Source organism: Psammomys obesus, unplaced genomic scaffold, assembly GCF_907164565.1.
Source record: "Psammomys obesus unplaced genomic scaffold, mPsaObe1.curated_primary_1811, whole genome shotgun sequence".
Taxonomy (NCBI): Eukaryota; Metazoa; Chordata; class Mammalia; order Rodentia; family Muridae; genus Psammomys; species Psammomys obesus.
Window position 1 is genome coordinate 2,950,554 of NW_026596149.1, and position 14,181 is coordinate 2,964,734.

Consider the following 14,181-nt stretch of genomic DNA (forward strand, 5'->3'; position numbering starts at 1 on the left):
CTTCATCAGTTGTCGCATGGTCTGTTTTCACACCTGTTGCTCTCTATGGGGTCATAGTGCCCTGCTGAGAGCGTTTCCTGCTGCACTTTAAATGACCCCCCCCCGTTTGTGTACTCATCGTCTCTTCATGGCTCGTGGCAACTTCAGCATGACCAATAAGCCTTCTGCCTCCTAAGAATCAATTTATAGCTCCCTTGCACTTCGGTTATATTTTCTGGCTACTAATCATGGACTTCTGCTTTAGATCAGCAAAACAGCAGTCACCAAACCACCCACTCACCACAAAAAGCCAAACTGTGGGTAAAAAATCAACAAATCCCTGTCTTTGGCTGTATGTATAAAAGCATTACGTTTTATTCCATAGACTCAACAAGTATTGCATAAATTTAAATTATTGCTCCAAGAAGTTAACTTAGCTAAGTTTTATGATGCAGCCACATCCTAGTCTTGTTTGAGTTTTCAGGTTTAAGAACATGGAAGTTATCAGTGAGAGTTTTGTCCTGGGGTAACCTCCAGCCGGGGAGGCCGAGTGAGGGTGGGCAGGTGGGTGTGGTGCTGGAGCCGCTGGGCAGGCCCGTGGCTGTGTCTGCGCAGTGTGTCCGCATGGCACCTCTGCGCTGCACACACCCTCCCTCCGTAATGAGGGGCTGCACCGGGAGCCTCTGCATAAGACAGCAACGACGGACAAGGAAACCTGAAACATGGCTTCTATTGTTGGTAGCCTAAGGTAAAAGAGCCCATTCTTTTAAAAGATTCAGAAGGAAAAAAGCGGGGTGGAGAGCACCCCAACTTTGAGTTCTTGCGTGCAAGCGCTGTGTGTTCCCTGTCAGCTCACACACTAACCCTGTCACACAGCTATGGTTATTTTCCCGTCACTCAGCTGAAGAAGTGGTTTAGGGCTGACCCAGCAGCCGGCCCAAGTCACAGCCAGTGATGTAACTCTTAATGTGACATCTTGTGGAAACGAAGAGAACTTTGCTCAGGATCTCTCAGTGACAGCTTTGTCTAAAGAAGCCATACCTGAGAACCTGACGGGCGGTCACAGCCACCACGTGTGGCGCACACCGACCCCCCTTGACACTCGTGATTCATGGAGTTCCCGAGGTAACCCTCTGCTTGCTGATCCTATCTGAAGATGAGAAGCCAAGTCACAGGAAGAGTGGCCGGGGCAGCCAGCCGGGGCCCCATTGTGTCCAGAACCCCGTGTTTTAATCTGTAGCTCCTGGGTGGAGGTGGGGCGCAGGCTCACCGCAGGGCAGGGCATGCGCCAGCCTACCAATCACACATCCACTCATGTTGTCCAGATGCTGACTCAGACCCAGGAGAGCTACACGGTGGGGCGGGGCCTTCTGCCTAGGCCTTAGCTGTGCTTCTGTGTTTGTGTTTCACACTGACGGAGCTCCTGAAGCCAGCCCTCACCTTGCCTGCACTGAGCACAGCTGGATCCGGGTGTGTTCCGAAGCACTGTTTCCGGGAGGGCGGCATTCGCCCACCAGCGTGAGACTCCACGCCCACAGCTGCCCTGCTAAGGACCCGCCTTCGCCTCCTCATCCTTTCAATAAGCCGTTAAGTCCCTTAACCAATCTGGTTGCCCTTTTTTGAACTTGATCCAATCTAAATACATCCCTAGTGCCTGTGAAATTCACAAGCAAGCTTGGAAGACAGTGCGGGAAGCCAGGGCTTTATGGGGCGAGGTTAGACTTCTCCCCTCACTGAGGGAGCTTGAGATGGCGTCCATCTTCGTTAGGGTGACTCGGGTTTAAACATGCCTCCAGTGTGTAAGTTGCTGCTTAATGTGTGGTGCGTCATCTCAAACAGCTTGACTTTCCACAAAAACAAAATGAAAACATCTCTCCCCGGTAATTTCTTACATATAGAAAGGAGTTATAGAAGCAAACCTTAATCTCTAAGCGTCTCCAGCCCCACAACCCCAACGCATAACTGCATAAAACCAGTCAGCCTGTCCACCTGGAGCCTCTCGGTACTGGCCCCTGAGCTTCATGGGGGCTCCGCCTCCTTCTCAGGGGCTCTAGGTTCTACATTGCAGCAAGATGCTGCTCACGCTGCGCTCAGAATGACGCTTGCTGAAACTTCGGGATTTGGGTTTCAGTCACCTCAAAACTCCATTTGGATAGCTGGGATGCTTTCTCAGTGAGTAAAGTTCCACGCAAACGTGAGGACCTGAGCTCAGACCCTCGCACCCATGTAAAAGCCAGGCACAGCGGTGCGCCTCTAACCTCTGACCTCTGGGAGAGAGTGCAGTGTCAGGATTGTCTCCAACACCATGCACTGTGTTTACAGTTCCAAGTCCAATACAAGTGACACCAGCATTAATATCAGTGTGCTACCTTCTGAAGGAAGACGTTCGGGGTCCTTTTCAGCATTTATTACACTATTTTTAACATACATCTTTCTGAAATTCTTTGAGAGACCTACACCCATGCTCCTGGTACTCTTGGGTCTGTCCTGCTTCGAGTGCCCCTTCTCATTACCCTTCTGCGTAAGCTGCACTAAAACGTCTTTATTAGTGCCGTCTCTCACCCTCCCCAACGCAGTGGACACTGACTCGGTATAAGGCCTATGAAAACTCCTCTCACTCTGGTGGCATCTCCTGTGTCCACACTGTCCTCCTTCCCACAGAAGACAAAGTCCTTCACAGCGGCATTGCTCATGGTAGCATCCCTGCCTGTGACGACAGCTCAGGGACTTCCCATTGAGCAGAACTTGAATTTCTGAGACTTGCCAAACCTTTATACAGAGAAGTATGCAATGTTGAAGTGTGTGATACACACATGCATACGTCTGATGCATATTGGTCTATGTGTGTATTGGTCCGCATGCACACACACTCTTTATGGAGGGAGAAGGAAGCTTTACCAGTCAGACCTGTGAAGGGAGACTCAGTGGATGTGCCCAGCAGATTTTCTTTAGTTGGAAAATGTGTGGAGTCAGGAAGGAGGCTGTGTTGCTTCCATGGATATTTTTTTCCTTAGCAGAAAGAGAACCATGCAGGCTCAGTATTGGCCCAAGAAGAAGGACAGTGTGTTACACTGGCTTCCTCGCAGCTGAAGAAGGGAATTGAGGACGTGTTTAGCCTTTGAACTTTCCCAGAGTGCACATTGCTCGAAGTACAATCCACATGCTCTTAACACTAGGCGCCTGGGTTTTGTACACCGTGGCACAGGCTAACACCTTTTTTCCTCTGCTGTATCTTCCACTTTGAGTTTCTTCAGCCCTCTTGCATTGGTGAACCAAGGTGCAATTACTCCCCTGCTCATTCTCATGGTTACTTGTAAAGGGTAAAATTTCTCATCTTAATTCATTGTCCATTACAATATTATATCTCCTGGGGTAGTGGAGGGCAGCCGGGTTTTGATGAACAAGTGCCAAACCTCTGATTGCATGCTCTCCCTGACTCAGCACACAGCTGACGGATGGGACTTTGTGAGGCAAGGGAACATTCTAATTGTAACCAGAGTTCAGTTTAGGCGTCCCAAGAATGCCAGAGAGTAGTATTGGGCTGTACAATAGAGGGCCCCTGATAAAGTACTCCAGTGGTACACCTTCAGTATCTGGAGGGTTTCTTGTAAGAAAGCAACCCAAAGAAAACCTTCACGTTCCCTCCTGTCACAGGAGGATGCCTCCAGTGGTCAGTGCTCACTGGCTCCCCCTGCTGGTATCAAGTCACCTTACACTTCATTGCCCCTGCCTGTTGGGTTGGAGAGAATGTGTGGCTTCTAGGCTTTATTCAGTCTCCTTCTTGTTTGTTCTAGGCCAAAGAATTGCCAACCTTAAAGGATAATGACTTCATCAATGAGGGCCAAAAGATTTATATTGATGACAACAACAAAAAGATATTCCTGGAAAAACTGAAAAAAGATGTCGAGGTAAGACAAGCCAATAGGAAGGGTTTGCCACTGTATCGCCATCAACTCTGTTGGATCTGTTTAATCTTTTTGAATCTAAAATGAAGGCAAAACTGTGTATATCCTACATTAGCCACGGCTCACATATAAACAAACTGAGTTACAGGCTCTGGTTTTAAGATGAAGTTTGGCCAGTCAGCTTGACAAGAACCAGAGTCCCACTGTCTGTCACCCGTAGCATGCCTGAATTCTCGGATGCCCTGCTTGTGGGAGGGAAGATGGCCTACCCACGGCAGCCAGCGTGGGAAGGCAGCAGTGCCGGTCTGTTCTCAACACCAGCCGTGTCAGTTGGGCACCCTTCCTCTGAAGCTCGCCCCATGTTGGCATCCACAGGCTCGCTTCCTCGCTACTCCACCAGCTGTGCTGACCATATGAGGCCGAGAGCCAGCCCTGCCGGGTCGAGGGACTGGCGTGGAGCTGTTTGGACACAAGGTCCTCAGAGAAGGGGCAAGAATAGGACCAGTGTTCTACTTCTTTCTAGTGAGCTTTTTATGAAATAGTGAGCCTGTTATGAAAGAGGTTTGTTTTTAATACTGTTTTCTATAAGAATTTTTTTTTAAATCCCTCTTCTTACCATTTTGTTTATTTTTCCTGTTGGGCTTTCTTATTTCATTCTTTTAGAGGTAAACTTGGAGGGAAGTTATTTTCTTGTAATTTGTTGAGTTACAAGACAATACAATGAGAATTTTAATTTAGGCAATTACTCCCTAGGTTTCTCTTGGCTGTTAATTTCATATGCTCCCTTTTCCCTTTGAAATACTGTTTCCTACATACTAAGATCTGCTATGGCTTTGTGGAAAGATTTTCTTTCTCATGTCACTAAATGAAAACAATTTGAATGACTGGAACCAAAGAATGAATGCCCCACGTTTGATTCCTCGTGGAGGCTGAGCAGTTCCTGGGGCTGCTTCAGAATCTTCTCATAGCTCTTCTCTCCACAAGACACTCAGGCTGACCAGGTTCATTCTAAATTATCTTTAGGTCTTTTTCTATCATTTTAATCTTCCTGATATTTATGCATAGATTAGTTACTTGCAAAGGCTATGAGTGAGTAGTTTGGTTTTGTTTGTTTGTTCATTTGCAGTGAGGTGTTTGCTTTTCCATTGTAACATTTTTCTCTCATCTTTTATTAATAAACAGTTCATTTTGCTTGGCTGTAGTTGCTTATTATAAAAACGCATGTTAGTTAAGTATTTCCTCTTTACTTGAGAATCAACTTGATCTACCTGATAATTAAGAACTGTAGCATAAAATCGAGAAATCTTTGATCCTGAGAATAATATTGTTTTAGCAATTATGGTAAGTAGCCCTTAGGGTGATCTGTGACCTGCCCCCCAAAAATCCTGTTTTCTTTTTTCTTCCTGTTGGCTGCACTTCACTGAGGTGATGTGTCCCCAGGGAGAATGTAACCAGGGCAGTTGAGACTTCGTGTTGAATTCTGTGAGGATGCTCAGCGTTTTTGTCAACTGACGCTTAGCTAGTTAATCCGGTGTACGGTGCTCTGACACACAGCTGCTTTGTGGAAGTGGGGGCTTAGCAAAAAGTGTCCACTCATTTAAAATGTTTCTCAGCAGCTGATAGCAGCGTCTTTACTTTTGAAACCCGTGCCGAAGCGCCATTACATCTTTAAGCAGATAATTATAGTGAAGCAACTCGACATCTGGTCTTGATAACAAGAATAGCATTCAATCTAGTTTTCTTTTTCACAAGTCCCACACTCTCCAATTTTGACAACCAGCCTGACTGCTAAAATTTCAAGTGTGTGTGAATACATGTGTGTTCATGTATGTGTGCATGCCTGTGTGTGAATGTGTTTCCATAAACTCTTTCTTAATTTAAACCAAGCATGGTAGTACATTCACTTTCACTACAGCACTCAGAACACTGAGGCAGGGGGTCACCATAAGTTCAAGGCCAGCCTGGTCTGCATAGTGACCTTGCCTCAAAACAGAAAAAAAATGAAGAAGAAAAAGAAGAGGAGACGGAGGAGGCCTGAGTTTATTATAACTGAGTTAAATGGTCTGTTTTTCTTTGAAAAGAGAAATAGTTGTCACTTCAAAATCTGTTCTAATTGTTTTTTTTTTTTTTCCTCTCCCTGCAATAAAAATTCTCTTTTGTTTATATGCAGGGCAGGGTCCTGTAGTCCAGATAGCTTTCATATGTACACTCAGTATAGATATGTAAACCCTTTTTCTGCAAAAAAGAAAAAAAAAAAAAAACCAGATCTTAGAAGGAACGAAACTCCCTTTTGTTTTCTACTTGCTTCTCATTGACTCTGGTTGTGACAGTGAGGAGAGTCCCAGTGATGCTGAGGTCACAGCATCCGGGAGGGAGCCCCCAGCTTCCTGTGTAACTAAAGGCTCAAGAGGCAGGGTGGCCAGCATCCATGGAACATGCAGTCCTTCCCAGAAAGTCATTATCTTGTCTCAGTCTTAAAGCAGCTTCTTCTGTTCTGGGACCGTCACTAGCCCTCTTTGCCTGATGAGAAAGTTGTGTCCATGGCTGCTGACGGAAGAGCTGCTGAATCAGATCATGATTTAACTACTCAGAGTCCACACTCCTAGCTGCACTGACATGAACTAACTGGGTGTTGTGTTCTGAAAAGACTCTGAGGGAAGATGATTACAGTTTTTAATTTTAATATAATTTTTAATTAAATTTTTGAGAATTTTCTGAGGATGGCAGTTTTGAACAATGTGGTCCAGTGTTGAACAGTCTGATTGGAATTTTAATTCATATCTTATATGGTTGGGAGGTAGGGTTTGAGAAGGTAAGGAAGTTCATTTAAACTTTCAGAGGAGACTTTAACCTGCTCCTTGACCACATGGCCTGGTAGAAGAGTTAGTTCCAATACTCATTAAAATCACGAGGAAGGTACTGGCTCAGGAGTTAAGGTTAAGGGTGGACTATGTGCTTGGCATGTACAAGGCCTGGGTTCAGGGCCCAGCACCAAAAAGGAAATTAAAATATATGTATTTGACATAATGAGAAATTTATTACAAAGGAATCAGATTAGATTAGATCTTATGAGAGGGGAAAACAAGAGTAGACCAGAGGCCTGGCAGTATAAGACTTGTAAAAAAGGCAAGTGGGGCCCTGAGGAGTTCTGAATCTATGTGCTTTAAAACATTACATATTTTTAAAATAATCACATGAGTTAAGCCAGGCATGGTGGTAGGTGGCTTTACTCCCCACCCCAAGAGGCATAGGCAGGGACATGGCTATGGGTTTGAGGCCAGCCAGCTTTACATACCTGAGCCCCAGACCAGCCAAGGCTAAGTAGTGAGATCCCCAACTCAAATAGACAAACAAAAAGATATAAGTAAACAAGAAGCTTAAAGGGATGACTAGGGAAAAAACTGTAGATACTGTCTTTCGTTTCCTGCATTCGAAGGCGCCAGCCCCACAGCTGAGTCCTGTTCCCCAGCCTGTCTTCTCTTTCTACCTGTGAGCTCAGACTGTGATTTCTTGGTGGGATTCCTCTCTCCACGGAGTTTTGATTTTACTTGAATGTTTTGAACCTGGCTCATTCCGCTCCGCCACCGGGGTGATTTGCAGTAAAGTTAGTGAGAGACAAGAGCCAGCTAGCGAGTGGGGAGCCTTTCCCAGTTGCTTCTTTCTCCTTCCACTTGAACTGTGTAGACTGGTTCTGGTTCACTTTCACCTAGAAGCCTCAGACTCACCATGTCACAAGCAAGCTCTTTGTGTGGGCGTGCCCTTCCCTAAGCTGCACCGCACTAGAGTGAGCTGTGTCCCACCCCCTTTCGCACACTGGGCTCTGCAGAGCCAGCCTGCTTTCAGCTAAGCTGTCCACACGTCAGTGATTCAGTCAGAACACTGCACCTCGGGTATCTGTGTATATCCAATTCATTAAGAAAATGAAGGGGAGAAGAAAGAGTGTGGAAAGTCAGAGAACCTGACAGATTGATTAAATAAAACAATGAGCTAATGGAGAGACGAGGATCTATTATGTAAATGCAGGTTTGTTGGAAACAGTGAGGGAGGGGAGGGAAAGGGAAGCTTGTACTGGTGGGGGAGGGAGAGAGGGCAGGAACTTGGGGAGACCAAAGTTCCGGCCAAAGGACAGAAAGGGATCGACTGGAGAAGCCCCGCCCCTAGGCAGAGGGCAGGACGTGCCAGCCACGCCCTGCAGCAGTAGGGGGCAGACCTCAGCAGCCGCGGTGGGAAAGGAAAGGGGGTGGGACGGTACCTCTGGGACATCGTGGGGAGCAGCACCAGCACCGGCAGGACTTTGGAGGGATACAGAGGGACTGTGTCACCGGCACTGACACCGCTCATTCACAGTTGATGGGGATGGATGGGCTTTTACCTGTTGGTGCCAGCGTGATAATGATGTGCTCCGAGTATGCTGGGTTTCCCAGTGCTTTCCAGGAGGTTTCAGGGCGCTCTGCTGGAGGCTGCCGGGGACTCCCTGCTTTTCCCAGTAACGGTCTTCATTGCTGGGCTCCCCTCCCTGGGCGCTTCCCTGATCTTATAAGGACCTCGGTGGCTACATAGTAAGTGCCAGTCTCAGAAGCCAGCTTTTCGCTTGTGGGGTGGGATAGATTATCCTAGCTCTGGACCAGCCACAATGAGAGAAACTGCCTAAGAATGGGGACCACGTAAAGGAGGCTGGGGTCCCCTAGCATTCTTGCTGCCCACTCCCTTGGAGCCTTCCCCGGTGTGTGTCCTTCTGACCCTCAGTTCTTTGACTACTAGCAATTGTGAGGGTATAACTGACCTGTCCACACCCCCTCCAGTTCCTTGCACAGTTAAAACTCATGGACTACAGCCTCCTGGTGGGCATCCACGACGTGGAGCGAGCAGAGCAAGAGGAGGTGGAGTGTGAGGAGAACGACGGGGAAGAGGAGGGGGAAAGCGACAGCACCCACCCGGTCGGGACCCCACCAGACAGTCCTGGAAACACCCTCAACAGCTCACCACCCTTGGCTCCCGGCGAGTTTGATCCAAACATTGATGTTTATGCAATTAAATGCCATGAGAGTAAGCTCAGTGTTACTGACTTTCTCTGCATATACAGTGGTTTGATTTTGCACGATTTTCTTTCAGAAATTCTGGCCCTAGTTATAAGGATGCTGCGATGCAAGACTCCTTCTGAGTCAAAGGCATTCACATTGGACAGTGATGTGTGTTTAAAGGGAACAGGAATGCCAGCTGTTAGGGTGGGGGAAAACTGCAAAGCATGTTTTATAGATAATACATGCACATTTGTAGGTAACGCATTATGACAGAAACGTCCAGTGTTTTCTGACACATGTGTCCAGCTTGCACTCCATGCTAGCTTTGAATGCAGTAGTCTGACAGGATTGTAGATCACAATCTTATATCTCAGTGTCAAAAGGTTAGATGCCCCAAATTATATTAATTTTTAAAAATTTTTTTTCATGCCAGGTTCAGTGACACAGGCCCCTAATCTCATGTATCCCAGAGGCTGAGAGAGGAGGGTCCCAAGCTCAAAGCCTGCCTGAGCAGTTTAACAAGAGGCTCTCTCCAAATGAAAGCCGCTTTGTGGCTGTAGCTCATGGTGGAACTGTTGTCTGACACCAGTGAGGCCGAGTCAAGCCGCAGTACAGAAGCTTGGCGCTCTCCTCCGGAAGTCCAGTGGGTCACAGATCTGTCTTGAGGGAGGCAAGTGTGTGCAGGCCACTGTGCCCCTGGCGTGTCCTTCTTGTGGAGTTGACATGTCACACGCGGCCTGCGCACAGTGAGACCCGCCCCTCCTGCTGCCCGCTGTGGGGTCTGTGAGCCTCCTCCCGGACTCACACTCACCTCAGACCTCAGGATCTTGGCATTTCGTTTGCTTTTCACCTTAGCTGCATGTCCACGGCAAAAACATTTTACTAATACAGTTTTTAAATAATAAAATAGGCAATCTGTGCCCCCCACTGCTCCCTTTTTTAACTTAGCATATAGCTAAGCAGGTTTGGGTTGTATTTTGCTATATTTTTAATTTTACCCACCAAAATCACTTCTTAAACATAAGAAAATTATAATTGACTGTACATTCAATTATGTTTACTATTTCTTACTATTCATAATTGATACAGTATATTCTTTGAAACTATATAGAAAGTAGACAATGGAGGCATAAAATCTTTTATCCAGTTCTGATAGTCTATCCAAGGAAAAACATCTCAGTGTCTGATGAGAAGGGATTAATTAATAAGCATAACTAATCCTACTTGTTTTACAAAAAATTCTAAAAATAGCATTTTTCTCTAAGAAAATACAGCATAGTATCATAAAAGAAATGCAGATTCGAAAACAAAATTGAAGGCCTCAGATGGCAGCCTCCCTGCTGTGTTCTGACTTCTTGGTGCTTTTGTTTGGGTTCAGAGAGCAGGCTGTGTGGCTTCTCCCTCCTTCCCTCCGTGCCTGCCAGCTGTGTGCAGCCTCTGCTTCCCCCTTTCCAGACTCCCCTCGAAAAGAGGTGTACTTCATGGCGATTATTGACATCCTCACTCATTACGACGCAAAGAAGAAAGCTGCCCACGCCGCAAAAACCGTGAAGCATGGCGTGAGTACAGGCTCCCGCAAAGGCCCTGGCGCTTTGTGCAGTGTGTGGCCGCCTCCTCCCTCGCTCTTCTCAGCTCCCGGCCATGATTGCTCTAGGAAGTGAGGCGCCAGCACTGCACATCCTCCCCTCATAGCCCCACGCCGCTGTGGCCCCATTGAGAAACTCCCCAAAGAGGAATGTTTGACTATATCCCCTGCGTATGCCACTGCCCCCTCCCCAGTGTGTGTGGGGGGGTGCTTCCAGTGGGAGGAACTGGCGGGGACAGCCCCAGGAGTAACTTCCCGAAGTTTAACATAGTAATATGTACCTCAGGACGGGCAGTCGGTGCTCATAACTACTGAGCCAGCTCTCCAGCCCATTTGTTGTTTGTCACCCTTTTTTATTTTTCGAAGATTTACTTATTTATTATGTATACGATGTTCTGTCTGCATGTACACCTGCATACCAGAAGAGGGCACTACATCTCATTATAGATGGTTGAGAGCCACCCTGTGGTTGCTGGGAATTGAACTCAGGACCTCTGGAAGAGCAGCCAGTGCTCTTAACCTCGGAGCCATCTCTGCAGCCCATCCTTTTCTTTTTTTTTTTTTTTCTTAATTTATTTATTTTTTTATTAATTATAATTTTTTCACTTTGTATCCCAGCTGTAGCCTCCTCCCTCAGTCTCTCCCAATCTCACCCTTCCTCCCTCATCTTCACCCATGCCCCTCCCCCAGTCCACTGATAGGGGAGGTCCGCCTCCCCTTTCATCTGACCCTAGCCTATCAGGTCTCATCAGGACTGGCTGCATTGTCTTCCTCTGTGGGCTGGTAAGGCTGCTTCCCCTTCAGGAGGAGGTGATCAGAGAGCCTGCCACTGAGTTAATGTCAGAGAAAGTCCCTGTTCCCCTTACTAGAGAACTTGGACACAGAGCTGCCATGACCTAAATCTGTGCAGGTTTCTAGGTTGTCTCCATGCATGGTCCTTAGTTAGAGTATCAGTCTCACAAAAGAGGCCACTTAGCTGTGTGCTTAGCTTTAGAGTTGGTGTGTGGTTAGTAATGAGGTTACTTTCTGTCTGTCATGTTCAGGGCCTTTGGTTCAATCTCCAGTACCTGCCCCCAAAAATAAATTTCTAGCTTTAAATGTTCAGCTGCATTTGGAAATAGCTGTAGACTATGAGCTGTAGCTGAGTGGTAATTTGGGGCAGTCGTGAGCATTTGATCAATATCCTTTTCCTTCACAATCCTAGGCTGGAGCTGAGATCTCGACTGTGAATCCAGAACAGTATTCAAAGCGCTTTTTGGACTTTATTGGGCACATCTTGACGTAACCTCCTGCGTAGCCCAGATGGACATGAGCACCGGAAGGCAGCTGGTGGCTTTGCTGCAGGAAAAAGGAAAACCAAATTCGATGAAGCACGACCTTGCAGGAAGCAAACCTCCTTGTTTACATCTTCAAGCCCAGATGACTGAAGTGGGGGGCTACTCGCTTTAACAGCTACCTGGTATTTCCCAGCATCCTCCTAGCTATTTCTGACTCTGTATGTGCGCGTGTGCATGCGCACGCACACATGCTCTCGAGCACATTTTTAATTAATTAATTAATTAAAACCAATCCGCTTGAATCAGAGCTTGTAACAACTGAACCCCTCTGATTCCAGCTGTGACTGGGTAGATGAAGGGACGAGCCTATGGGGGAGGGGAAGCGGAAATGCATGGCAGCACAGCACCATGGCAACACCTCAAGATAAACTGTAGGTCAGTTTGCTTTCTGAGCTGGAGGATGTGAGCTTGTTCATCATGGTGGTGGTGGTGGTGATGATTACAAGGAAGAAAAGATCACTTCAAATGTTACACTCCTGGCCCTCAGAAATAGCACCCCTGAGTGTGGGTCACTAGGCCCACAGCCCCAGGCAAAATGCTAGCATTCCCCGTGAACTGGTTCAGGGCTCTTCGTGTCCCCACCCCCAGTGGTCCCAGGCTGAGCTTTCATCTTCCAAGAGTCTGATGCCAAGAGACTGTCTACACTCTCACCTCCAGGAAACCCGCCTGCTGCTCTCTTCTCACCTGGAGACTCATTGTCACGCCCTCATGCTGAGCTGCAGAAATTCACTCTGCAAACAGATGTAGAACCTCCCTGAATAGTTGCGGCTATGGCAGCAACACCTCCACCGCAGGAAGAGGAGGCGAGACCCTCCTGTGACTGAAGGCAGTCCTAACATCCGAGGTTTATGTTCGACCATTTGAGGAGTGGAATTTTGTTATGAATTATCCCTTTAACTGAAACCCTCAGTTTTACTGTTTACATGGTTAGAAAAACAGGGATATTTTTGAATCTAAAAATTTAATATACAACATGTGATTTTTGAAGTTTACATGTAAAGCCATTTTGCAGTGTAGGGAACGTAATGTTTGTTGTGTTTTGAGGTATGTCTTGCAGTTGTGTTTTGAGTGAGTGTTTTGTTCAGAGTACTTAGTAGACAGTCTTTCACATAAAGCAAAAGGATTTTGTTCCTTAAGATGTGTATTTATCAACCTAATGGGTTTTTTTATAAAAAGATTAAACCCAAAATCTGGTTATGTAAGTTCATTGCCCTAAACTGTGATGATCGTGTTTAAGTAAGTTAAAAAACCTTCCTGCATCAATCATGTATCCACCACTTCCCTGTGTCCCTAAAAGGCCTCAAGTTACAGAATACTAGATTCGCTTAGAACACGTTACCAACTTACATGCTGTGCTGCAGCTGTGCCTTTAAAAGTCCCTGTCTGATGTGTGAGGTGGTTTCTGTGGGCAGTTTTAGAAAGGAAAAAAAAAATCCACCCTTCAGTTATTACAAGTCCCCAAGCCCCCGGCCAGGCTGCCTTCCCAGTCAGTCACTTTACTTCTGTCTGTCCAGATACGGCTGTGCCCCACATGTGTGGGCTGCCTTCACAGCATCTGGACATCGGCGTCGGCACCCCCTGACCCCTGTGCATTGACCTGCCACAGATTCATTAGCTGACAACGTTAACGCCACTGTAACATAGTTGTACAAATCTGTGTTTGATGAATTTGACATAATCGAGGCTGTATGATCAGTTTCCGGGCACTGTTAACTGTGGTGTCCGATCTGTTTGAGTATTTTGGAGCTCTGCCGTAACCTCTGATCCCCAAACTGACAAACCCACAGCCCTAAAGATGAAGGTACACATCATGATCTGATGTGGCATTCCCTCTGTGGCCAACCTGTCTGCTTTTAGACGTTTACAAACATGCTTTGGTTTTGTCTGTAACCATCTCCGTCATCCAAATCAGCTGTTGGAACAAGAGCAAGGACAGGAGCTAACAGTGCGCTCAAGTTGTGAGCCAAGCTTTGTGAATAAAGCACTTTGATGACTCTCATGGTTTTGCTTCTCTGTGCGGGAGGCTAGTTGTGAGTCGGACGGGGTATCCTCAACCGTGCTGTGAAAAGGTAAAGGGATGTGGCAGCTTTTAACTCTAGGGCCTGACCTTCCGTCTGCACTGATCGTAAGACACTTCAGTGACATATGACTTCTTGCACAGTGGAGTAAAACACCTTCACGGGCTCGGGGTAGCTCACATGAAACTGTCCACACAAGCACTGACCTCCAAGATCCCCAGCACCAACAGAAATGCCAGGTGAGCATATCGGCCTGTTGTTCTTAACAAAAACTAATCCTTTGATTCTTACCAGGAAAGAGCTGGATGCCGGGGTGAAAGCCTGCCAGCTCAGAGA

The 14,181-nt window shown here is 46.9% G+C and overlaps 1 protein-coding gene across 1 annotated transcript in view; it reads left to right on the plus strand.

The window, feature by feature from the left end:
• Pip4k2a (phosphatidylinositol-5-phosphate 4-kinase type 2 alpha) overlaps positions 1-13,826 on the plus strand; it is a 157,214-nt gene extending 143,388 nt beyond the window's left edge. The window contains exons 7-10 of the mRNA XM_055593810.1: positions 3,774-3,887; positions 8,687-8,930; positions 10,361-10,464; positions 11,695-13,826. Of these exons, the coding sequence (XP_055449785.1) occupies positions 3,774-3,887; positions 8,687-8,930; positions 10,361-10,464; positions 11,695-11,775 (543 nt within the window). The 3' untranslated portion in view covers positions 11,776-13,826. The remainder of the gene's footprint in view (positions 1-3,773; positions 3,888-8,686; positions 8,931-10,360; positions 10,465-11,694) is intronic.
• The last annotated feature ends 355 nt before the right edge of the window (positions 13,827-14,181 follow it).